Source organism: Salarias fasciatus, assembly GCF_902148845.1.
Source record: "Salarias fasciatus chromosome 7 unlocalized genomic scaffold, fSalaFa1.1 super_scaffold_4, whole genome shotgun sequence".
NCBI lineage: Eukaryota > Metazoa > Chordata > Actinopteri > Blenniiformes > Blenniidae > Salarias > Salarias fasciatus.
In genome coordinates this window covers 20,250,106-20,274,282 of record NW_021941229.1, presented here as the reverse complement: position 1 = coordinate 20,274,282, position 24,177 = coordinate 20,250,106, and the positions used below count along the sequence as shown (strand labels likewise).

Here is a 24,177-nt window from a genome sequence, read left to right as displayed (position 1 = left end):
AAATAACACTTTGATGTCTCACATCTTATCCCGAGCTGGTTTTGACTTAAAAGTTCATTGGAATGCATCTGAACTGCGTTGAAGGTTTTACTCGTCTGTTGGTGTTTTCATTTGATCATTATGCTCTCATCTAATAATTTCACATCTCTGCTATTGGTGAATACTATATAAATAAAGTTTGGTGTTATTCTTATGATGTTATATGTAGTTTGAGGCATGGGAGCCTTGTTTTAATAAAGCTGGCATGTAAGATGGGCGGATGTATATACTGGGTCCAGGCCATCCACACACAGGGATGTGAATATAAGCTATACTCTTCCATTCTTGGAAAAATAAGAATGAAGAATGTGTAATAATCTGGCTGTGTTCTTTATGCCCTATAGATTCTTGTTTGAGCTTACTGACACGATGCAAGCCAATCCCTTTACATTGTCTTCACTGCTCGGGAAGATGAAAATAATCCCAGATGAATTGGAGAACAGATGCTCCTAATAAACCCCGGACGGACCGGGTTACAGTGGGATCGCGTGCTGAAGTTATGTAATTTCCATAGGTGTTTCATGTTGCGTGCGAGCATACATGGGAGGGGGGCGTGTGCGCCCCTTGCAGACACGCCATTGGTCAGTTTACCTGATGTTGTTGATTGACAGGCGTGTCGACCAATGAGCGGCGGCGCTTTGTCTGGCCCCTCGCTGGCCGCACAGGCGAAGCTGAAGGGAACATTTGTTCAGGACGGGGAGAGACCGCTCCGTTATGTCGACGAGCCGTGCGGCTGTAACACTTTGTACTTCTCTTTAAATCGGATTTGAACCCTGCTAGAGGATTTTGCTTTTTGGACCGTGTCGGTACAGGGCGTGATTAGGAACGTCTTTTTCGACATTTCACGTCGCATCTGCGAAGTTGGACCGAACGTAGTGAGCTATTTCAGCCCGAAAAGAGACGGAACCGTGGGATCCGCTTGTACAACTGTGGACATTCGGTATGTAAGTTACTGTGCTTCGTCACTGTTTAAATTAATACTAATCTATTTCACCAAAACTCTTATTTTAGCATGTTTCGTGGCAACATTTTCCCCAACATAGACCCTTGAGCTACTTTGTTCAATCGTCGCTTTAACTTAGCATTTTTCTCATTTTTACCTTCTAAACCAGTGTTTTCTGTATGACTTTATCGTTACTTTACGTTCACTTGTGTGTTCGTAAAGTAATAAGTTCGTGTATATATTCATCTCCTTCTTGCTAATTACCATCAGTCGATCACGCTAGCATACCGACGCTAGCGTGCTAACGTGGCTAGCAGCACCCCTCCCGACATCTTTCTTTTTTTTCTCTCTCTCTCTTTCTCCCGGTAGCAGTAAAGTTGTTGCGTCGTGCTCTCAAAACGTATTTCACATCGCTCGGAAGTTTCCTAAAACCCTAACAACAGTAATAACCACGCATAAGTACCTAGAAAGGTGGGTTTTCAGTTATATAACTGTATCAGCATCGTGAATGTGGGCTGCCTGGGGAGAATGCTCATGTTAGCTTCATAACTGCGCTGAAGACTGCGTGCCAGAACCTGTAAAATATCCTATTAAACATGTCTGCATCTGCGACGTCGTTCATTTTTGGATTGTCATTTGGCAAACTGGCTGTGATTTGAATTTAGTTCAGTGCAAATATGGTCCATTCGAATTTTTTGAAAGAGATCATCGCAAACCTTCCCCATACTGATACACCGGTATGCACACTTTTCTGTCAACCCAGTATCACTGCAAATAGCGTTCAGCCTCTTATGCAGGGTAATTATCTTAATCACCCCTTGGCATGCTTGGAAATGCACATATTTTCTGAAAAGGTGAAGAATATAACTTTTAACATGTATTTTTGCTATAACTTAGTGGTGATGATTTGAAAGTGCTATGTGGGTAACATTGTGCAAAAACAGAAAATGATGCAATTTCCAGTACTTCATTTCAGATTATCTCAAGAAGTTTGATGCATCTGGCGTTTTTGGCACTACTTCCTGCCAACTTCTGCCAGTGTAGAACCACAAAATGTCCATGCATAATGATGGTTTTTAAGATGTGTTCCTGTGTCAGCATTTGCAGTTGCTCAAGGAAGTTTGAACATTTCAGCTAAGTAGATATTGGCCTGAATTCATTCCCAAGTATAAACAGACTTTCTGTATGACATATGAAATAGTGACTTTTAAACTATTGTTCTTTCGACAGCTCCTTTGTATGGGGCTTGCCAGAGTAAACCATTACAATATTTACTGTAGACTTGGTTTATTTTCATGCCAGATGCCCTACCTTCAGCCGGTGTTCAAACTCAAGTCCTCCACATTCAAGGCAACGATTTAACTCAAAATACCACCAGAGAGAGCATACAGCTTTAGCCATAAAACTGAGAATCATGCTAAACTGGCTAAGGTGGTGTTGCTTTAGAGACCACCAGAACAGTAATTGATAAACATAATCCAACTGTTTTGATGACCATTTTGTGTTTCTTTAATTCTGAGTAAAACCATTTTCTCCACACAGTCCAAAATGAAAATATATTTGGATAATTTTTAATCAAAGTAAAGGGATTGGTTAAAAAAAATACCATTGTAAAGGCTGAAACTAGTCAATTGTTGCAATAAAACAATAGATGGAAGAAACAAAGCGATCAGCCAGTGTTTTCTCTTAAGCCAGGTCACTCACAGTTTTAGATCATATTTAATCTGTCAATAAACACATAGCCTGTAATGATGTTAATTACTGTTTTAAATATTCTTATTGTTTGATTCCAACCTTCCGCTAAAAAATTCCTCCAATGCAAAGCTCAATCGCGTGTGCTTCTATATCTCCATGACGTTGGTTACCTACTGCAAACATAACATCTGTGAGACTTTAGTGAACTTTGTCTGTTTGCACTCAAACTTTGTTTGCAAAATATTCTTTGCCTTGTATTGTAAATGGCACCTCTTTTCATTTTGCAGATCCTGATAGCGTTCTCACGATCGCAGCGGCAGGCCAATCACTGATGGGTGCATACTGTGGGGCGACACACCAGGAGAACCACAAATCATTCAGAGAGATCGGCAACTGTGAAAGAATGAAGACAAGCTAGATATTGTCACCGAAAACCTGCAGCTTTGTTGGAAGTGCGAGCGTTTGAACTAGCAAATGAGAGCCTGGACTAAAAACGCATAATCACAGAAACCTGAAGAGTTACTTTCCTGCTCGAAGCTTGCGTTGAGAAGAATACGTCGACGCCAAGCGTTCAACATGAGTGCAGAGGGCTATCAGTACAGAGCGCTTTATGACTATAAGAAGGAGCGTGAGGAGGACATTGATCTGCATGTGGGGGATATACTGCTAGTAAGCAAAGGCGCTCTGGTGGCTCTCGGGTACACTGATGGCCTGGAGCAGTGTCCAAAGGACATTGGCTGGCTTCCAGGCTTTAATGAAACCACTCAGGAAAAGGGGGACTTCCCCGGGACATATGTAGAGTACATTGGGAAGAAATGGATCTCACCCCCCACACCAAAACCAAGACCCCTCAGACCTCTACCCGTAGCTCCAAGTTCTTTCAAGGCAGAAACGGACTCGGACTCTGAGCAAGGTGAGTTGACTGATCACAGGTATTAATGCCAGTCAAAATATTCAATGTGCAGCCTTTGCCATGAAGATCTTCCAATCCTAACAACTCATGAGAACTTTGGTGTTGGTAAGTAGTTATGGATGATGGGAGTTTTGGTCCACAACTTCTGACCAATGAAATCGATCTGATCTGACTCAATGAGAGGAAAATCTAAGATATCTCATGAGCACAGGAGGGTTTTCAGTTAAACTGTTCCATCAAGGTCACCATGGATAACTTTAATGCTGGCTAGCTTTCTGATGAACGTTTTTCGTTCTGTTTTACTCTGTTTGTGTTCCCATTCTGTATGGGTTAGAGAAAATCTGGAAACATTTTAAAATTAAGTGTGTGTATAATACAAAAGTGAGCAGTTAATAGACATTTGAGTAAAGAAAAGTGGCACATTTTGACATGAAAATGGCAATTATCACAATAATTTAGTGTTTGTGTCAGTTACTATACCAGGGAATTGTAGTCTATATAAAAATGCAAGAAAGCTGAGAGTGTTGTAAAGAGTTCTAAAACAAACCATTGACCAACTGGATGTATTAATGTGTGTATCCACTCCGGTAAATGGTTCGACTATTGGGACATACAGGATCTCTGAATGCCTGCCTTGGTCTGGATTCAAAAGGAATATATTTGAAGTGGAGAGATTCTATTTATGTAAAAGTTTCTCACATTATTGCAACATTTTTTTCATTATCAAACAGTGTGAGCTTTTGTCAGGTACTTAACTCACACCACAAGGTCCTTTCTCTTAGTTAAATCAGGTTTTCCTGGATTTTTACCCATAATCTTTTGGCCTTCATTAGCAGACACAATTAAATCTGAGATGTGTTTTCAGTAAAATGTCTATTTTTTTTCTCCTCCCAAGCTCTCTCCTCTCAGTTGAAGTTGTCTTCAAATCACCATGTGAGTTAGTGATTGTGAGCTGAGTAGTTCCAGCAGAATCATTCAGATTCTATTGAAAATGAACCTTAGTCATCTCTACTCGCATTAAATCAAATCATTGTTCACTGGACTTTGGATTTGGCCCTAAATGCCTCCTGCAGCTGAGTCCAAATGACACAGTGATGTTCTGCTCGCGTCACTGACCGTGCGCATGCTGCATCTGATAGAAAGTTTTTTTTCTATCGGCTATGAATGGCTCCTTTGATAGTTTATCCATTTGAACTAAAACGTCGACGCTATTTGTTTAAACGCGTTATCAACCATTTGTTCTGTCTTGAGTCGGGTTTATAAAAATGTGTCAGGGATGCTAGTTTTATTAAGCGGTCGTTTTCAACAAGCCGTCCTGCCCGTGGTGTACAGCTGCACTGAATCTGACCCCGGCTCAGTCCCACAGAGCCACGGCACTGGTGCGCGCTCAGGGTATCGTACACCGGAGCATCTTGTGCAGGCCATATGCTGCTGGTGGATATCATCTGTTTTTCTCCTCAAACATCATCTGACGGGAATACAACTCCCTCAGCAGTGTTCAGAGTGATATTTAGATCCTGGCAAATAGGCCAAATTACTTCTTCTCTGGAAGCACAGGAGAGCAGTTCAGTGGGAAAAAATTGAAACTGCTGAAAAATAGGAACTCTGTATGACACTAGTTAGGACATCTGACAAGTTCTCCTGGTTTTTGCACAGTAGTGAAATCTCTTATTTAGTAACGGTGACATTTGTCACATTCAAGTTCTTTACTGAAGTATAGTTGAGCATGTTTACCTGATGATTTCAAGGTTATTGCAGTTAAAAAGGAATCATTTGAGATGTGGGGCAGCGTTAAAGCTCAGGCTGGAGCTTTGAGCTTCAATTAAAATGTGTGTCTTTTTTGAAGCCGCTGTGGCCGGCGTGAATGCGTGCTCCGAGTGTTTCCCGCTCACCTAAAGAGCAGCTGTAGTCGCCAGCTTTTTCTCGTTTCTGCCCTTTTGTGGTACAATCGTGAAATTCTTTGCTGTGGTTTTAGCAGAATGAGCGAGGAACCGTATGAAGGGGGCATGTGTTGAATGGCTGTGTCGTGGTTGAGTGGCAGCAGCGCCGAGCCGGGAGCGAGTGTGAATGTTGCACCGAGAGAAGAAAAGTCTCTGTGTCCTGGCCTCGGGGCGGGGGGAGGGTGAGGGGAAGGGGGAGGGCCCTGAGGCTGTGGGTAAGGGTGCCCCTGTGCTTGGCGAGAGGGTTTGATGCGATGGATGGTGTGCAAAGGGATCAGGGCTTGGGGGTTGGCAGAGGGTTGGTGGGGGGCCTCCAGAGGAACTTGGGCGCTCCACATGCTCAAGGGGGCTTTGAAGAGGGTCTTGTTGCTTCCAGAGTGTTTGTGATTTATTGCCCACCACCAAGGGATCTTGCTCCCTTACTCCTACTCCACAGCTTTTTTTTTTTTTTTTTTTTTTTTTGTTCCTCCCCCTCCTCTTTTTTATGTTTTGATAGTTCCTACAGTCAGCTCTGGCTGGGGGAAAAGAGGTGGGGAAAGGGGGCCTCTCCTCTCCGAGCCACAGGGGTGGTTTACATGAGAGCAGCAGATGTGGAGAGGGAATGAGAGAAAGAGAAAAAGGGCCGGGCTGGGAAACTATTCTGCTTCATTCCAACTCTCAGCCCCTCCATTTTTTTTTTTTTTTCTTCTTTATAAACATTAAAGTGCTGCTCCTTTACCGGGCCTCTCAGTTGAGAGAATATACATGTGTTTGAGCCTGCCAAGCTGGAGGAAGTCAGAAATACATAGAAAAGTGCATTTCTCATTCAGTGTTATTTAGAAATCCTTTCTTTTTTTTTTCCTGTCCTCAGTTTTACTAAGTAAATAAAGCTAAATTGTGTTACTTTTGTTTTTGGTTTAAGAGTTCCAGTTCACAACTAAACATGTGATTAAAAAAGCATAAACGCTGCTTTCAAGTAAGCAATTCTTCAACTTTGGAGGCAGTTTATTGTTGCAGGAGTTTGGTGACAATGCTACATGCTGGCTGTGCCTGGATAAGCGTACTCCTCTGAGTTGAATATTTTATCTCTTTTTTTTTTCCCCCTCTGGGTTCATATAATTGCGCTTTATCTTCCAGCAGCCGGTCTTGAGTGCACATTCTTCCAGCAAATGTTACAGATAAAAGTGTGAATAAGGGGTTGCAGCTCTGCATGCTCTCACAGGGCTCAGTCTTACAAGCTCAGTCTTGTTAAAGGAAATATTTGATGCCATCAGGACGTCTTCTCCTGCTGTTCAAGGCCTTAAAATGATTTCGAGTGTGCTATGTTGCAACAGAAATGTAGCACTAGATTATTTCTTGGAAAGCCCGTGTACATGCTGTTTTTGTTTCTGGGATAAGGGGATTTTATGAGTGTGAATGTGCATGCAGTCCTCTCAGCATATTGGGCATTTTAGGTTCTTCCCTGTCTGTGAAATATAGACTCTAAAAGGGGCTACTGGAAGGAAGAGCGCTGGCTGCACAAAGGAGACAGTTGCACGGAGAGCACTCTGCATAGCTGGAGATTGAGATAATGCAGCTCTCCTTCCCTGGGCCTCTTTAGCACTCAGGCTGACATCTGCTGTATTGAACACTCAGTCTGACAGTGCTGTCCATCCTTTTTCTCTGCCACAAGTTGCCTTTTCTACTAAATTATACATGTAAGGACTTTGGCATTGAGTTTTAACTTGGTATATATATATATATATATATATATATATATATATATATATATATATATATATATATATATATATATATATATATATATATATGTTTTTTTCGCCCCCTCTTATTTCCTCCCCTGAGAAAGAACCGACTCGGATACATAAATCTATCTCCGCCTGCGACTGAATAAACACGCAGCAGAAGTTTATAGTATGATAGTTTGCTCTGATGTCGTGCTCCTCTGCGAGACTAAAGGCAGCCAGGAATGTGTTGGCGCTTCTTTGGTGGAGGGGTGCGCACAGACTGCATGGTAGACTGATTTGTAGCTTTGTGATGAATCAGTATTGTGCTAAGTGCTGATTGCAGTAACTTGGCTCACAATGCAACCAGACAATAAATGCTTGCGCTCTGAATAGCGCCCAGGCGGTCGCTGTTTTACACCGTCATTGTCATCAGCGCACATGCTGCCAGCGCGAGGGCAAATTTGACCGATATATATGTTCATCAAGCATTTGGATTTTGAAGCATTTAGAGTTTGTCTTGTTGCGCAGTTGATTTTTGTCCCAGTTGTTTGCATGAGCGGGTTAACACTGGCGGCTGAGAGAGGCGTGAGGAGTGGCAGCAGCAAATCCTCCGCCTGCGAACGTCAGACCCGAGCTGGATTTAAGTATATTTTTGGCTCATCATAGTTTCCAGTGTGGGTCCATGTCACGGAGGGGTGTTTATTAAATGTCGTCCTGTCATTATCCCCGTAGTCGTTTCTGGAAACACATTTGAACTTAAGCACGTGTTACGATTACTCGCAGTTACAACCAGCCAGCCATAAAATATCACAAAAACTAAATTAAAAGCCAAATATCTTGAGTTAACTACTACTGAAAGTGAAAAAGCTGCATTAAAACAAAATCCAGACATGATGTTGAACTTGGCTCAACAAAGCGGATCAATTTCTGCCAACTTAACAAGTCATTTGCCTGAAGTGTTTGTCTTGCCAGCTCAGTTAAAGCTTGAAATTCAATCTACTAACCTTTGGATGACTTTTTCTTCTTCAGCTTAACTATCTAATCGTGACAAATGGCACATAGATGGCAGTCATTCTGGTTTTACCCCTCTGTGTTTCTAAGAATGGCAGTTTGTGGACCCTCCAAGCTGTATTTACTGTACATTTTGTGAACTCGCTGCTGTTCAGTGATGTGGAAAAGACAAAACAACACAAAAAAAAGATCTAAGGGACTATCAAGGTTACAAAAAAAAAAAATCAAAACTTATTAGATTTTTATTTTAATTCTTCATTTTTATGCAGTGGCATTAGTGTATAAATCCGGTCAGAGTTGTGTGAAATTGTGTGCATGAAAGCGTGCCTAACAGTTTCATTACTTGATTGTTCTCAGAGACTGGAGTCTGAATTGGCAAATCTTCTTTACTGGAGTCAGGGCATGTCTGCTAGCAGGATTAAGACAGAGAGCGAGAAAATAAGGCGCAAAGAAGCAGACTGATGGACTGAAAGAAGCACCCAGTAAGACAAAAGGTGAGATTAGAAAGACGCACACCCACCAGGGAGGGGAGGCTGAAAAGGTATTTCAAATATGTAATTTATTAAGGGAAGAGGGAGGAGGGGTCGGGGTCAAGGCACATGGTGGACTAGCTGGAATGGCGAGGTAAGCCTTCTGCTCAGGAGGTGAGGTGTTATATAATACTTCCAAGAAGAACCAAATCACAGACCCCTGTTTCAAAGCCTCGCTTATCTTTTGCAATGAAATCAGCCTCTCGGTTTGCTGATCGCTTCTTTTAGAACAAGATGAGAGACGTCCGCTCACGTTTGAAACGACTGCTCTGCCAAGAAAAAGCAAACGCAGCTGCAACGACGCCACGCTTTAAAACCTTCGTGGTTGAACAGCGATCGTGACGTGTCCCACTTTGGTAGAGCTTAAGATTAGGATGACTTCGCACACGAAGGTGCCTTCTAACCTGACCAACTTAACAACCTCAGGTTTTTTTTTTAAACTGTAAAATAATCCACAATGATGGTTTTCTCAAAGATCAGTATTTTCTTAGCGTTCCACTCATATTGTTCACTATTATATTACCTGACATGTTCCAGAGTATTTTGGCTCAGTTTACAATGCGGTAAAACCTGTAGTCATTGATAAAAACATGGTTCAAACCAGCCTTTATTACGGTTTCCAGATTAAATTCACTGCAGTTTTAATTGCCAACAGATTTCAATAAATCATTTCAAACCACATTTTGATTGTACTTATTGTAAAATGTGTGACTTAGCGTGTTTAACACAGTAAACACACCAGAAAATCTGAATATGTGCAGCTGATTTTATTTCTTCTTCAGATTATGTTGGCATGTGGAGCAGAAAATGCTGATCATGGCAGGAGGTTTGATCACACGTCATGTGAAAGTTTAATTCTGTTGATACCTCTGACTGATCACAAGACACCATCGATTCGAATCACGACACAATCAGTGGTGAAACTTTTATCCAATACTGATCATTTGTCTTGATTTACAATCTGCCATCTGTACCCATCTGACCTTGCAGCTGTGCCCTGCAGCTACTCGTCTCGCCAAAGTTTATTTTTATTCTGCTTTATCAAAGTATCCACAGTTCCCACAGCGTGGTGCTGCTCACAGTTAATGTGCATGTCAAGAAAATGTGGCCGTTCCTGTGGGTGTCTGAGACTCATCCACGGTCTTGCTCTTTATAGGGTTAATTGTCAGGCTGTAGCAACAGTCTCCTCATTGGCTGCTGCTCTGCCTTTGCACTGCGTCTTCCTCCCTGCAGGAGGAGACATTGTCTGCATTTTCCCTCCTCACTCAAGCTCAAAGCTGCATCATTCCTCAACTCACAGAACAGCCATGTGGAGGCATGTTAATGCTGCCCTTGCAAGCATGTAGATAGTAAATGTCTCTCTTTTTTGGGGGGCTGTTTTAGTACTCCTGAAGGTCTGAATTGTTTTTGGTGGTCACTCGATTGCCTTTTATAAATGGATACTGTGCAGACAATCCACTTTGCACAGTTTAATTATTACTTGGTGCTGTATAATGTGTGGTGGTCCTTCTGTGGGTTCAGCTCCAGCGTTTTCAGACAAGAAGTGGTGGAACCTGAAAATGCTGGTTACTTGAGCAGCCCCTCTAAATTTATCCAAAATGGGGGCTATCTTTAGGGCGTCCGTTGTGCCCCAGCTCCGCTCTGCCCACAGTCTGCAGTTCGCTGGGTTCAGACATACCGTTTGAGCCGAGGAGATTGTCCCCCCACACCTCGGCGGCAGCGGCGGCTGCAGCACCAGCGGCAGCTGCACCGACTTCCTCGACCTGCGGTTGTCTAACGGACTACTGACGGGTCTGAGCCCTTCTGGGATATCATGAGCTTTGCCAAACATGCAGACTTGTAGAGGCACGTTCAGGGGCCCCCCCGTCTCCTCACTCTCTTTTCCTGGGTTACCACAGAAACCAACTTCCATTGAAAATTAGAATTTGAGGAGTCGCATGATGTGCAGCCCCTCAGCTGGTTTAAACGCAGCAAAACAACTGCAATATTGTCACGTTAGCAGCATTTATTTATAGTATCGAGATGGCTTTCTGAGTCTGTTATTGATTATGCTTTACAGATTTAAGACTGTTAATGAATTTCATTTGATTTTTTTTTTATTTCCAGGTTTTATAATCATATATCTCACAGTTCGTGATAAGTTGCTAATCTTTTCATGTTTGACTTAGTTGGGATATTTTGGGTTCTGTGTAGGTGTTATTATCATACAATTAAGTGCGAAACTAAAAGTGTATGCATGTCAGCCAGCTAATAGTGCAATCCCACAATCATTCAACACTATCAAAGTAGTTTTCGTTTTTATTTAGAGCCCTCCAGACTGAAGTGGAGTTCTAACTGTTCAGAGGGTTGCATGCAGTTTAAAAAAAAAAAAAAAAAAGACAAAAAAAGGCTATTAGCAAACAGTGTCCGCGGTCACACTACAGCAGTTGAGTTTCTTTTTTTGGTATGGTTTTTCCATCCCATACTTAAAAATACAAATGCTCATCTTTGTGTTTCTGTGGTTACAATCTTTGGCTGGCGTCTGCATGTTGATCGTTTGATCCCACGCCATGGCATCTGAGAAACCATCACAGATAACCTATAGCTAGGGGTGATAGCAGATAGCATTTCTGCCATATTTCCACTGCTACTTGATACAATTCCATTGGCGCTGAAGCGATCGCATCGTTGACAGTACCAAGAAGCAACTCTATCTGCGACCTGCCCCGTGTCACTCATAGGCCAGACATGGGTAAAGTAAATAAACATAAGGCGCTCGGTCGCTTTGAAGGCCCTTTTCCTTGTGAGGGAATATCGCTGAGCTGTGGACGCTGCTTGTTTCTCGGAGTAAATGCTGAGCATGTAAACTTGTGCTGCTGTTGTATTTTAAAATGTCTCACAAAGGCTGACATTTATCAAAACTGTCAAATAAAAAGTAGCCTCCCCACAGGATGTCGCAGTCATGTAATTTCTCAAGATAAGAATGGCGGGGGAGTGAATGTGTGGGTGGCTAGGGGGGAGTTTGCAGGGGGGGCTATATTTAACCTTAGGTTGTGATTTGAGTTTCTCAGAAAAAGGTCGACGACAGAAGGACAGCCGTGTTAGATATCTTGTCTAGGAGAAAGGTTACACTTCCAAGGTGTGTGATGGCAGCGCTGCGTGTCTTGATCTCTATTTAAGGAAACTTTGGCGTTCCATCTCAGAGTTCACTGCTTCTGAGAAAAAAAACCCCTCCCGGTCCGCAGTTCCAATAATGTCTTCCAGATGACCAGTTGTCCTACATGGAGTTTTGTGTGTTCTGTGGTTAGGAGGACTTTGGTAATCCAGTTTCTTCACACGCAACATGCCAGCCTCAGCGCTGTGTTGGCCAGAGGATGTGGATTTGGATGAAATGGTTCATTATTTGCCTGATTGAACCCTCTTTGGTAATGACCAGCATGCATGCATCAGCGAGAGCAGCAGTTGCCCATTTAATGCCCGGTTTGAAGAAAAGAGCAGGGGGAGTGATCGTTTTTGAAGGTAAAAAGAAAGAAAAATATGGTTGCCACCAGAAAGGCTTCCATTCACGGTTTCCTCAGCATTTTTTGAAACAGCACACTTTGTCGAACAGTCGAGCCTTTCAGGAAAGTGCCCTTTCAAAAATATGCCTTTGCAAATCCAAATAAAATCCTCGCCAACTCCTTCCGCCTTTCATGTCCACACCTGGGCGCAAAGTTCTGAAGGAAAAATAAGTTTAAAAAGTCGGACCTGGCTTACCTCATATCACAGGATATTTGCTTTAGTCTCTCAGTCCACCAGACCCTAACTTTAGTGCTCAGCACCTCCTGTTCTTGAATCAGTCTGTTGTAAATACTCGCTTCCACCTCTGAAGGCCGTGATTTGCTCGTGCACCGGCTTCCTTTTGAAGTTCGGAGTGCTTTGGTGCCGATGAATCGCGGCCCTCAGATTTGATTCGAGCAGCAGAGCTTTTCATTTTCTCAATGGGTAACGTATACAGGTCATCAGTGCTTGAATTTTGTGTCCAGAGTTTGAAGATGACCCAGATATCAGCCATGCTGTGCATAAATTAAACCCGCTGCTCATCTCTGGAGGAAGTGGTTCAAGTGAAATCCCCTTTTAGACTGTGGTTTCAGCGCTGGAGAAAAAGGTTCTCATTCGCTTTGTACATTTTGTCTACATTTTTTTTTCTGAACATCAGTCAAAGCTCCTTCAGATTTGTTTCATGCTTTAGAAAGCTAATAATGATTTATACATGTGTCAGTGTATATTCAGTCGGTGTTCTGATTTAAATTAGGCATCCAAAGTGGAGTTTCTGTTGAAATCCAGAGGCACTACTGCAGGAATGGAAAGAAGAAACGGTACCGTCAGTGAGCGCTACGTAGCCCTGCTGTGTTCACTGGCACTTTTAAATGAAATGAGCTTTGGCCTGTGCTGCTTAATGACATAAGAGATGGCACTTGATCCATACAGCTCATCCCCACAGTTCAGAAAGCGTGTGAAAGGCAGATTAAATGTGCTTAATGCAGTTTTATTGCCGCTGTTAGTTTTTTTTTTTTTTTTTTTAAGTAATAATTTGCTAAATCTGGATGTTGCAATTAAAAAAAAAAAAAAAAAAAAAAATCACTCAAAACCAGCGGTTAGAATTAAGCTTACCATGGGATGTGTGGAGACTGCTCCCATCACTGCTGTTTTCAAAGATTTCCACCTGGCATCCTGGAAGCTACCGGTTTCTAAAGCAGTTGTTGTAACAGGCTAGGTGTGCGAGTCATTTCTATCAGGCACCATGTGTAACAAAAGGTTTACAAAGTGAAGTATTAGCCCATTACTTAAATATTTAGAATATTTTTTGTTGACTGTCTGCTTTCCTGTCCTCCAGGCTCTTGTCTTCTGGACTTGACGGAGCAGTTTTCGCTTCCAGAGACGGCTCCACCCATGTTAAGCAGACTGCTGGAGGCCATTGAGAAGAAAGGTGACTGAAAAAGCCTCGAGATTTTACTAATATTGACCATTCCTGACCTTTACGATACACCCATGAACTACCCGAGTTTTGTGCATTACATTAATGGGCTGTGCTTGATTAACAGGTCTGGATAACCCCACCCTGTATCGGACTTTTACTGCTGGTGCTGGACTTGAAGTCAGACAGTATTTTGAGTGTGGTAAGTAACTTTTGTGTGTGTGTGTGTGTGTGTGTGTGTTAATGCTCATGTCAGCAGTATGAAGCTGGTACAGGAAGTCTATAAAAAGTGAAGCAGGTTGCTTTTAACCTGTAAAGGTTGCGTTGTTGTTTAACATAAGTTTGAAAAATAAAGATTTCACTCAACAGACATGACTTTAAACTTAAATATTTCTGTTATTTTCCATGTCAGATCCTCCATCAGCAGACCTGGACCAGCTTGAACTTCCCGTGCTCTGTGACGGTCTGCGTCGGTACCTGCAGGATCTCCCCCAGCCCATCATCCCCACTGCAATCTATGCTCAGATGGTCCACACTGCGAAAGGTGCGATTGGAGAACTGACACAAGCGTTGGCCCGCAGCGCTGACGTCATGTACTTCTGCCTACTAGCTGAACATCGAGTACTTCGAACAGAAAAACCACAAGACCTCGTCAATACTTTCGAGAACGCTGTATTGAGTGTTTTCTCACATTCAAAGGAAAGCACACAAAGTCCCTGTTGCGTGCATTTTGTCACTTTATCTTGCCTTTTGTCTTTTCTGTCTTGCAAAGAGGAGAACTGTCACACTGCACGCTGCTCTGTGGCGCTGCATTCTCCAGCTGTCACTCGGCCAGAAACAGGATATCTGTGGTTAATAAGAACTAAAGCAAGCCTGAAAGTTTATCTCTGGCGTCTCTGAGCAGCCAATTACCTGCCAGTGTACCTTACGCTCATTGTCAACCACACAGTCTCTCTGCGGTTTTCAAAGCCTTAACTGCACACGATGCTTTTTTCCATTGCTCTGGTTGTGTGAGAGAAAGCACTTTCGTTCTGTTCTCTGGAAGCCCCTCGACGTGCACTTGGCTTCTCACATCTGCCCGACTGACCCGTGGGCCGTTCTGCTTCAACAGAGGCGGTGAATCCCGAGGAATGCGCCCAGCTGTTGCGCCGCGTCGCCAGCACCCCGAGCCTGCCTCCCCAGTACTGGCTGACTCTCCACTGCCTGCTCAGGCATTTCGCTAGAGTGTGCCAAAGCGGTTCCAAGAACCTGCTCAGCGCCAGGACGCTGGGCGAGATCTTCAGCCCGGTCTTCTTCAGACCGCAGGCCACCAGGTGGGTGTCAGCGCAGCAGGCCTCACGTCTCACTGCTAGCAGAGGCTCTGCAGGTTCAGTCATGCTCAGCCGAGACTCTCAGACATGCACGCTCGGAGATGCACACTCAGACACGCACACACACACACACAAAGCAGTGTCATGGATTTCAGCTGCATGCGGATATAGGTTGGAGCTTTTCTACTTACCAGCTGTGCAATTAAAGTAGCTAAGCCTGAATTAACCATCAGATTGAAACCAGCAAAGAACAACCAGAGCCAGAGTAAAAAGCGGTCACCTGGGCTGTAAAAAAAAAAAGGAAGAATAAAAAGACTCTCTTTAACTTGCCTGGTTTTCTCCCATTTTTCCCACAGCTGTGAGCCCAGCCTGGATGCTTACATCAGGATCATCGAGGTCCTGGTGACCAGCGAGTGGAGCGACAGTCAAGCTGCTCCAGGTGCTTAACAGCTATGTTTTTCATTCACGATATCATTTATGTAGGGTCTGTGCTCAAAGCAATACAACCACAGACTTGTCATGCATTTTGTGTGGGGTTCGCCATTGCATGTGTCGTCTGCGTGCGCTGATTGAATTTCAGCACAAAACAAACCCAGACTGGAGCTATTAATAGTTTGAGGAGAGGCGTCGAGACTTGCAATTGCTGCAGTTGTACAGGACCACAGGGCGCTCTACAGCAGCACTTCGAGCTCATTTCCTGTTCGCTTGGGTTGGGGAACATGTGCAGATTTAATTAAAAAAAGCGAAGCTGCAGAGGCTGTCCATTTCATTCTGAGGTTGCACATTTCCATGTCAGTTCATGTCAGATGTTTATAATTGTCTGTATGGCTATGAAACAAAGCTGAAGGGTTTATTTTGACAGGGATTTTTGAGTTTGTTTTGTGTTTTACTGTGCCAGCAAGAAGATGGCACCTTCTGGCGCGAGTTTGTTCTTGCGGCAGATTGTTGTGGGTGTTGCGAGCCGGTGACACATCAGACGCGGAGCTGCACAAAGCCACTTTTTGTCTGTTGATGCGGAGCTGCAGAGGACTGCCGTGGCGCACTTATGTTTTTACAGCGCCAGTTAAAAGCTCGGTCGCTGGCCGGCCCAGAGGCCCGGGCCTGTGGCTGTTTAAACATTTTATTACCTGTTAAGGCTATTTATAATGTTCCTGTGCCTGGGCTGCTCTCAGCTGTCAGTAATTTGCACCTGCGGGAGCACTTTGGAGCGATGGATGGGTGGCTGGCCGACGAGACGCTAACCCCGACACGCTCCCCGTCGGGTTTTTTTGCACGCGTAAACTTGGGAGTCGCGCACAAAACGCGCACAAGCCGGTCGCACGCCACGACACAGACCGCTCTCGGTCACCTGCCAGGTACGAGTGGCCCTGCTCGGCAGAGGGAAGGACAAATGGCCGTCTTTGTTAACGCGCATTCTGTACATGCGCCTCTGTAAATGACCTGTGTGCTTGTGTGTGCACGGTTGTCTGCGTGCCTCCTCCCAGTTACTGCGAGCCTATTTTAAGTAAGCGACAAAAGGCCCACTTAGATTTGGTTGGCTGGAAAGTCGGCCTGCTCCACAGAGCACTTCTTGTTAACTGAGGGCTGCTTCCAGTTTCTAGGGCCACTCTCCCTCCTCTTCCTCCTCCTCCTCCTCATGCTCCTGCTCGTTCTCCCTCCGCCTGGTTATCCACATGTCCTCCCTGCCTCAAAGTGCTCAGCTCAGCAAATATTTGAAACTTCGCAAGTTAATCATAAGACCGACCACCCCTCCTCCTCCTCGGCCCGGCCTCCTCCTTTACAAACAGTGGGAGAGGGCGTGGCCAGAGAGACGCGCACAAACGCAGCTGGCACGGGAAGCCGCTCCAAGAACAGGCTGCTCCGACACCACAGCAGCGAGCGCTAATGATTAACTATCCACCTCCACGTGAGCAGGCCGCCTCCTCACAGAGCAGCGAGAGAGCGAGAGCGAGCGAGGGGAGGGAGAGAGTGACAGAGGGAGAGGGAGGGGAGAGAGAGGAGACTCAGCTCTTTTACTGCATTCACAGCAGGAACTGAACAGTCAGTCAGCCAGACAGTCGCATGTGCTGCACCTGCCTCGCAACGAGCGGATTACCTGGATTTCATTAAGAGGCACATTAAGCCACAACCTTTAAAGAAATAAAACACATCCATGACCGTGGCGGCCTGAACTATGAAATGGAGTTTTACTGGAGGACTTGAAAGCAACCCTTTTGGATTTAATTCACCTTTTGGGAATAAAAGAGGAGCTTCAAAGGAGAAAGTATTGATTCAGCAAAACATGCACAACTTGCAACGTAAGTTTGAAGTTTGACTTCTGCTTTGAAACAAAGTTGTCATCAGTAAAGTGGGGCAGTGTGATTTTGCTTTGGGCTTTTAGAGCCACTTGGGGAGATTGAAGACACACGAACAGCAGCTTTAGAAAGAAAGAACAGGAGAAGTTTTCTGTAAGTCGGAGCCGCCAGCGAGTTCGCTGCAGGCTGCCGCTGTGCAACGCTGTGTAGTTCAGATTGTTCTTAAAGCCTGCATATGTAATACATTGAGTTGAGTGAAGTTCTTTCAGAACTGGCTTAAAGCTACACAGAGAATGGAAGAAAGTCCCTTTTTCCGTGGAGGAAATCCTCCTGAGCAGGTTCAGTCATTTAGGTCACAGATTGAAATGGTTTGTATTTGACGCGATCCGTTTCCTCGCCGCTTAAGATAAGTATGTAAAGCTCTAACAGTTGTTCCTTACTTGAGCCGAGAAGGACAACGGCTGCCTTTCACTGGAGTCCCTCTACCTTTACCAAGAACTGGGTCTATTTTAATATCACTCAGGAAATCAAGAGAGCTATCTCTGTCACGCCGAGTGTCATGCTGTGGGATTACTGGCGTATTTCAGGGCTCTGGGTGCCAGTGACCGGGCCAGGCATTATAATTTAGCTGCGTACGTGCTGCTGCAGCAGAGCTGGCTTTGTCTGGGTGCCAGCAGTGGGACGGACTTAAACGTCCGCACGACACACGCAGAGAGGAGGAGGAGGAGGAGGAGGAGGAGGAGGGGGAGGGGCCGAGCAACCTGCAGGAGACCGAGTGGCTTCAGCAGAGAGAGAGAGAGAGCGAGCGAGAGAGGATGACAGGAGCATGGAGCAGGCTGCTGCTCCTTTTTTTTTTTTCCCTGCTAGCGGAGAGACGCCGCACACTCTGCACGAGCAGATGGACGCGCGCTAGGATGTAACGCCGGGGACGCCGCAGAGAGAAGGCAGACGACACGGTGTCTGATTCAGCCGCAGCGTCGTGAAGAATTAATGCGGGGAAGAGGGAAGGTAGCGGGCTTTCACAATGACCTCATCGCTCTCAGGAAATGAAAGATGCAGGAGCGGCTGGTGACAGACCCCCAGTGTGATTGGCTGTGGTGAGTGATGTAACACGTTACCGAGCAGGCTCCCCTTTATGGCGTTTCAGAAGGGTGTTTAGGTGGGCGTTATAACCGGCGCTGATTGCGCCTCTTTAGAGGAGACGAGGGATCGAACGATGCAATCTGCCTCGGGGGGGGGGGGGGGGGGGGGGGGGGGGGGGGGGTTTATTCAGGTTCCAGTTTCGTGTGACTGGATCGACAGTGGAAGAATAAAGCGCGGCGGTGGATATAGGCGAGAAGTGCAAACACGTTTGGCGGGGCTGCGTTTGCACCGATCGCAAACATCTGCGTTTTTATACGGAGCCGCAGACGCGGCTCTGTCGTGCACGTTAGCGGCGCTGGTCGTTCCATCGGGCAAAGTTCTGCAGCGGGATGGGTGTTAATGCAGTGGCAGTGAACAAAGGCAGTGCAGATTTGCGGGTTAAAAATAGCCGAGTACTTTAGCGCTGCTGCTAGCTTCTGTGTCAGCCTGGAAGCAGCCACTGCAGGTTTTTTTTTTTTTTGTTTTTTGTTTTTTAAAGCTTGTAAATCCCAAAAGACAGACTCTGCTTATTCCACATTAAAACTGTTGTCCACAGCTTCAAGGGGAATCTCTCATTAGCTCCAGCCTGTGTCTCAGTTCATTGTTATTTCTGCTGCATTTATTCACAACCCTTATTTTTTCCATTCCCTTAAAAGAAACCAATAATCCAGCGTGTGTGTGTGTGTGTGTGCATCATATTTTTTCTGGCTGCACTGCTGTATTTGCTGCTAGGAATATTTATAGACGCCACATTTTCTTGAATGAAATTCATTCTCCCTGACTCACGCTTCGTGTCTCCTCCCCCTGCCTCACCGTCACCACCTCTCCCAGAGAGGGGGAGCATTTTTTTTCCTCCATCTCTCTTCAATCAATGGAGAGAGAGAGAGAGGGGAAAAAAAAGGATGAGCGAAGGCTGCAGAAAGTGCTCGCTCAGTCCAGATTCGGCTGCTTTTTCTGCCACTTTTGAAAGAGAAGAAGTGATTCCCCCCTCAATCTGCTGCGAACACGTCAGGAGTGTTTTACTCGGGAACATCCAATCGCATTTACTTACATTCCGTGCGTCGGCTGCTCTCTCCCCCTCCGTGCAGCTCTACCTCCAAAGCCACCGAAGCCCACATCTGTGATTAACAACGGTATGAACAACAACATGGCTCTGCAAGACGCCGAATGGTACTGGGGCGACATCTCGAGGGAGGAGGTGAACGAGAAGCTGAGGGACACCGCCGACGGTACGTTTCTGGTCCGAGACGCCTCCACCAAGATGCACGGAGACTACACCCTGACTCTGAGGTGAGCCCTTCTCCCTCCCCCGATCCCTGAAGCCGTTGGTCTAGTTTTTGTGTCGGTGGCTCTCGGTTAACTCTGCGCTCTTGGTTTTGCTTACAGGAAAGGAGGAAACAACAAGCTCATTAAGATATTTCACCGGGACGGGAAGTACGGCTTCTCAGACCCGCTGACCTTCAGCTCCGTTGTCGAGCTCATCAACCACTATCGCAACGAGTCCCTGGCTCAGTACAACCCCAAGCTAGACGTCAAGCTGCTGTATCCCGTCTCCAAACACCAGCAGGTGAGAAAGACGGCGAGATCCAGTTAGATCCTTAACAATGAACATCGGGAGTAAAACGCTCTTAGCGTGCGTCCGCGCCTGCTTTAACATGTTGAATCTGCCCGTGTCTCCAGGATCAGGTGGTCAAAGAAGACAACATCGAAGCCGTGGGGAGGAAGCTCTGCGAGTACCATCAGCAGTACCAAGAAAAGAACAAAGAGTACGACCGTCTGTACGAGGAGTACACCAGAACGTCGCAAGTGAGTGTCTGCCAACCGCAGGCGACCCAGAACCAGGATGCCGCCGCGCCGCCCGTGCACCAGGCGCTGATTTCTTTGCTTTCTGCTCGCAGGAAATACAAATGAAGCGGACGGCGATAGAGGCTTTTAACGAAACCATCAAGATATTCGAGGAGCAATGTCAAACACAAGAGCGGTACAGCAAAGAGTACATCGAGAAGTTTAGGAGAGAAGGCAACGACAAGGAGATCCAGAGGTAAGAGAATCCACAGAGGGGAAGCTTCAGCGACGCCGAAAAGGCGCAGAGCTCAAGGTTCGTTCTCGCTCTCTTCAGGATCATGGGAAACTACGAGAAGTTGAAGTCGAGGATCAGTGAAATCGTGGACAGCAAGCGGAGACTAGAAGAAGATCTGAAGAAGCAGGCGGCCGACTACAGAGAGATCGACAAGAGGATGAACAGCATCAAACCAGATCTCATCCAGCTCCGCAAGACCAGAGACCAGTATCTAATGTAAGTACAGCACGCCCCCCCCCCCCCCCCCCCCCCCCCCCCCTCAGAGGGAGTCCAGGTGGATCTGGCCTGGTTTCTGAAGTCCTCACGTCTTCTCTCCTCTCCCTGCAGGTGGTTGACCCAGAAGGGAGTCAGACAGAAAAAACTCAACGAGTGGCTGGGAATCAAGAACGAGAACACAGAAGAGTAAGCGCCGTTCAAAACGAGCTCAATGCCGCCGTGTTTCCTCGTGCACGGACGCTTCATGTTTTCCTCTCCCCCTCTAAAGTCAATATTCGATGGTGGACGACGACGAGGATCTTCCCCACCACGACGAGCGCTCCTGGAAACTGGGCAACATCAACCGACTACAGGCCGAGGCTCTGCTCCAGGGCAAGAGAGACGGAACATTCCTGGTCCGAGACAGCAGCAAGGCGGGATGCTACGCCTGCAGCGTTGTGTACGTATCACTCACGCGCCGGTCGCCGGCCCCCATGATGCACTCTGCTACTCTCGACCCGCTTAATTTAGTCAGCCTTATACGTATCAGTTATTTATTGAGCATTTCAGACCTCGAGTGTCTTTTTTTAATCTCGCCTAGTTTCATTGTTGACGCACGCACCTGCCTGTCTTGTGAGACCACTTCCTGTCTGAGAACCAGTTTTAGGAGGCTCAGTCTGTGCGCGGCGGTCACAAAGCGTGCTTTCATTTCCTGCAGCACAGAACAGCCTCTGACTTTTGCCCTTTTTCTTTCTTTCTTCCTCCGCAGCGTGGATGGCGAGGTGAAGCACTGCGTCATCAACAAGACCCCCTCAGGCTACGGTTTCGCCGAGCCGTACAACCTGTACGGCTCGCTGAAAGAACTCGTTCTCCACTACCAGCACACGTCTTTGGTCCAGCACAATGACTCTCTGAATGTGACGCTAGCGTACCCGGTCTACGCCCAGCAGAGACGGTGAGGACCCGGACGCGCTCCCGCACGGACTGGACTCAAGAGCTCTCTGGAAGGCCTCGTCTCGGAGACGCGTTCCCGGACTCCATGTTTTTTTTTAGAAAGCGAGGCGCCGACGCCGGGCTCGGACTGGAAGAGACAAACACACACACACACACACACACACAAACACAAAGTAAAGCCTGGAACATTTCAGTGACTTTGCCCGACCACAAGCCCGAGGCGAGTCTGAATGTAGATGTACTTCACGTTTTGCTTTTTCGTGGGAGCACAGAATCAAGCGGAAACTGCTGAACTCCCCCAGCGGAGCGGAGGACGTTTGAGGCCTTTTCCTTATGGTGCTTGTTCGTTTTTTCAAAGCTTTACCAGCCGGAATGTCTAACCGCAGCAGATACGAACTCTTCAGACAAAACTGTACTTGCCGGCCACCACCTTTTTTTTTTTTTGTTTTCCACTTTTTTTTTTTTTTCCCCTTCCCCTTTTCATGTCATACGTGTGTGTCTGTGTGTTTATTTGTGTGTGGCTGCGAGTGAGTGTGTGTGTGTGTGTGACTGTCCATGTGACCAAAACTCATAGAATCAGGAAACTGTGTGAGGTTGGGGGGGGGGAGGGGGAGGGTAGCAGACCATGGATCAGCTGATAAATGTAGCAAAATGGCACTTTTTAAACTAAGTTTAATTTTTTTTTTTTCTTCTCGTTTTCTTTTGTTTATTTTTGTTTTTTGGACTTTTTATGAGAGGAGCAGAGAGAGGACGAGACGCCTCCAACCCTGCCTTTCTCGCTGATAAAGCATTATTGTGCAAAAGTTAAACTTGATCTTAAACTGTGGGCAGGTGAAACTCTGAACGGACTCTTTTCATGTACATATGTGAAAAATGTGCAAAGTCATAAATCAAAAGTGCACCATACCAAAAAGAAATCAGTTCCTGTTTCAGTTATATTCTGATCTGCTATGCAATTCTTTACCCATATTACTTCAGAATTGTTTTTTATTCTGTTGCAACCCACGAATATAAGCTTGTTTTATTGCTTGAAAAGTATCTTTTCCTGTGTAAAATGTCCGCAAGGATATTTTGTGTCAAAATGCCAAGATACAGTACAAGAAATGCTTATGATTTTTAAAAGATGACTATAGAAACATACACTTTATTATAAATTACTTTAACAATTGGTATAAAGATGGAAAAGATGAGTATTTTATTAGTCTTTTTTTTTTTTTTTTTTTTTTTGCTTCAAACTAATGTTCTTCTCAGGCAGAGCCTTTTTGAGTATTTGAGCTGCTTTCAGTACTATTCAGAAGGTCGGAGCACTCAGAACGAGCTGATGGGATTGTACGACCCCGATCGACCATCACTGCGAAAACAAACAGTATAATAGATTTATTTTGTTATAAAATATATATGTTCCCATACGAGAATATATCAGAGCAGACTGGTGTTTTCAGCGGATTGATATTGTTACTTACAAAAAAAGATCAATATATACATTGTACACTTAGTATTTTTCTGTATCAGAAAATCACTGTGTTTACATGGGTGGCTCGGCTCATTTCAGATGGCAGTTTGATACGAGGAGAGGAGGAGTTCGGTCTTTACGAGTTCACCATTGGTACACGTTGACTCGGGAAAAGCAACTTTTAGCTTGTGAGTGTTCCAGACCACCAAAAAGATGTCCCCCCCCCCCCCACCACCACAACCAAAAAACAAAAAAAACAAAAAAACGAATGAGTTCACACCCCCCCCCCCCCCCCCCCCCCCCCCACGATAAACACGTCCACTTCGCAAACCGTCAACTCTCTAAATTAGGTGAAACGACTAACAAAATCTAATTTTGATGGTTTCCATTCTCACTGACACGTCAAATGAGACTTTTAACGGACTCATCGGAGCGACTCATCTTTGGCACAACCTGGGAAAAGAAGGAAAAAAAAAAAAAACTACTACACACGTGAACAAACCAGCAAACGTTTGAATTTCTTGCTTAATTTTTCCCAAACGTACGGTACACACAACAGTTTAGTGTCATATGTTTTAGGTGTATTTGACCAAATTACTCATCCCAGATTTAATTATTAGCACATTAATAGAGACTGTCATTTATTCTAGGTGTTATTAATTCTTTCGGCAAATGTTTGCAGATGTTGTGGAGGCGACGTCTGGCATTTGACATTTATTTTACTAGAAGTCCAATTTTATTTGACCTTCCCCACAGCTGCTGGCATGAACCTTTTTGTTTATGTCAATCCTTGTTTTTTTTGTATTTTTTTTTTTAATAGTTCCTCTTGGACGCATGCACCATTATTTCTGTTGCCCCCAGTTCTGGGTTGTATGATTATGTTAGGTGTCCTTTTTTTTAAAAAAGTTTATTTGGATCTCCTCCTTGTTTTCGGTGGTGTCCCACACAAGATGATTGGATTGAGATTTTTGCCAGTGTTCCCCAGTTTTGCTTCAAATCTGTATTGGGCTTTGTTAAAAACTGAAATAAAAACACTTCTTTTTAAGTCTGTTTGTA

At 45.1% G+C, this 24,177-nt stretch overlaps 1 protein-coding gene across 3 annotated transcripts; it reads left to right on the top strand.

The window, feature by feature from the left end:
• Positions 1-699: 699 nt before the first annotated feature.
• Positions 700-23,661, top strand: pik3r1 (phosphoinositide-3-kinase, regulatory subunit 1 (alpha)). Of its 3 annotated transcripts, XM_030084337.1 has the most exons (15): positions 700-979; positions 2,965-3,590; positions 13,633-13,725; positions 13,841-13,915; positions 14,126-14,257; positions 14,825-15,026; positions 15,380-15,462; positions 19,528-19,729; positions 19,826-20,006; positions 20,120-20,245; positions 20,338-20,480; positions 20,559-20,735; positions 20,847-20,921; positions 21,004-21,174; positions 21,484-23,661. In XM_030084337.1, the coding sequence occupies exons 2-15, from the start codon at positions 3,254-3,256 to the stop codon at positions 21,671-21,673; spliced, it is 2,187 nt and encodes a 728-aa protein (XP_029940197.1). In that variant the 5' UTR covers positions 700-979; positions 2,965-3,253; the 3' UTR covers positions 21,674-23,661. The 3 variants fall into 3 exon arrangements, with proteins under 3 accessions (XP_029940197.1, XP_029940198.1, XP_029940200.1); XM_030084338.1 differs by lacking the exons at positions 700-979; positions 2,965-3,590; positions 13,633-13,725; ... (2 more) ...; positions 14,825-15,026; positions 15,380-15,462 and adding an exon at positions 17,028-17,320; XM_030084340.1 differs by lacking the exons at positions 700-979; positions 2,965-3,590; positions 13,633-13,725; ... (2 more) ...; positions 14,825-15,026; positions 15,380-15,462 and adding an exon at positions 18,207-18,414.
• Positions 23,662-24,177: the final 516 nt, after the last annotated feature.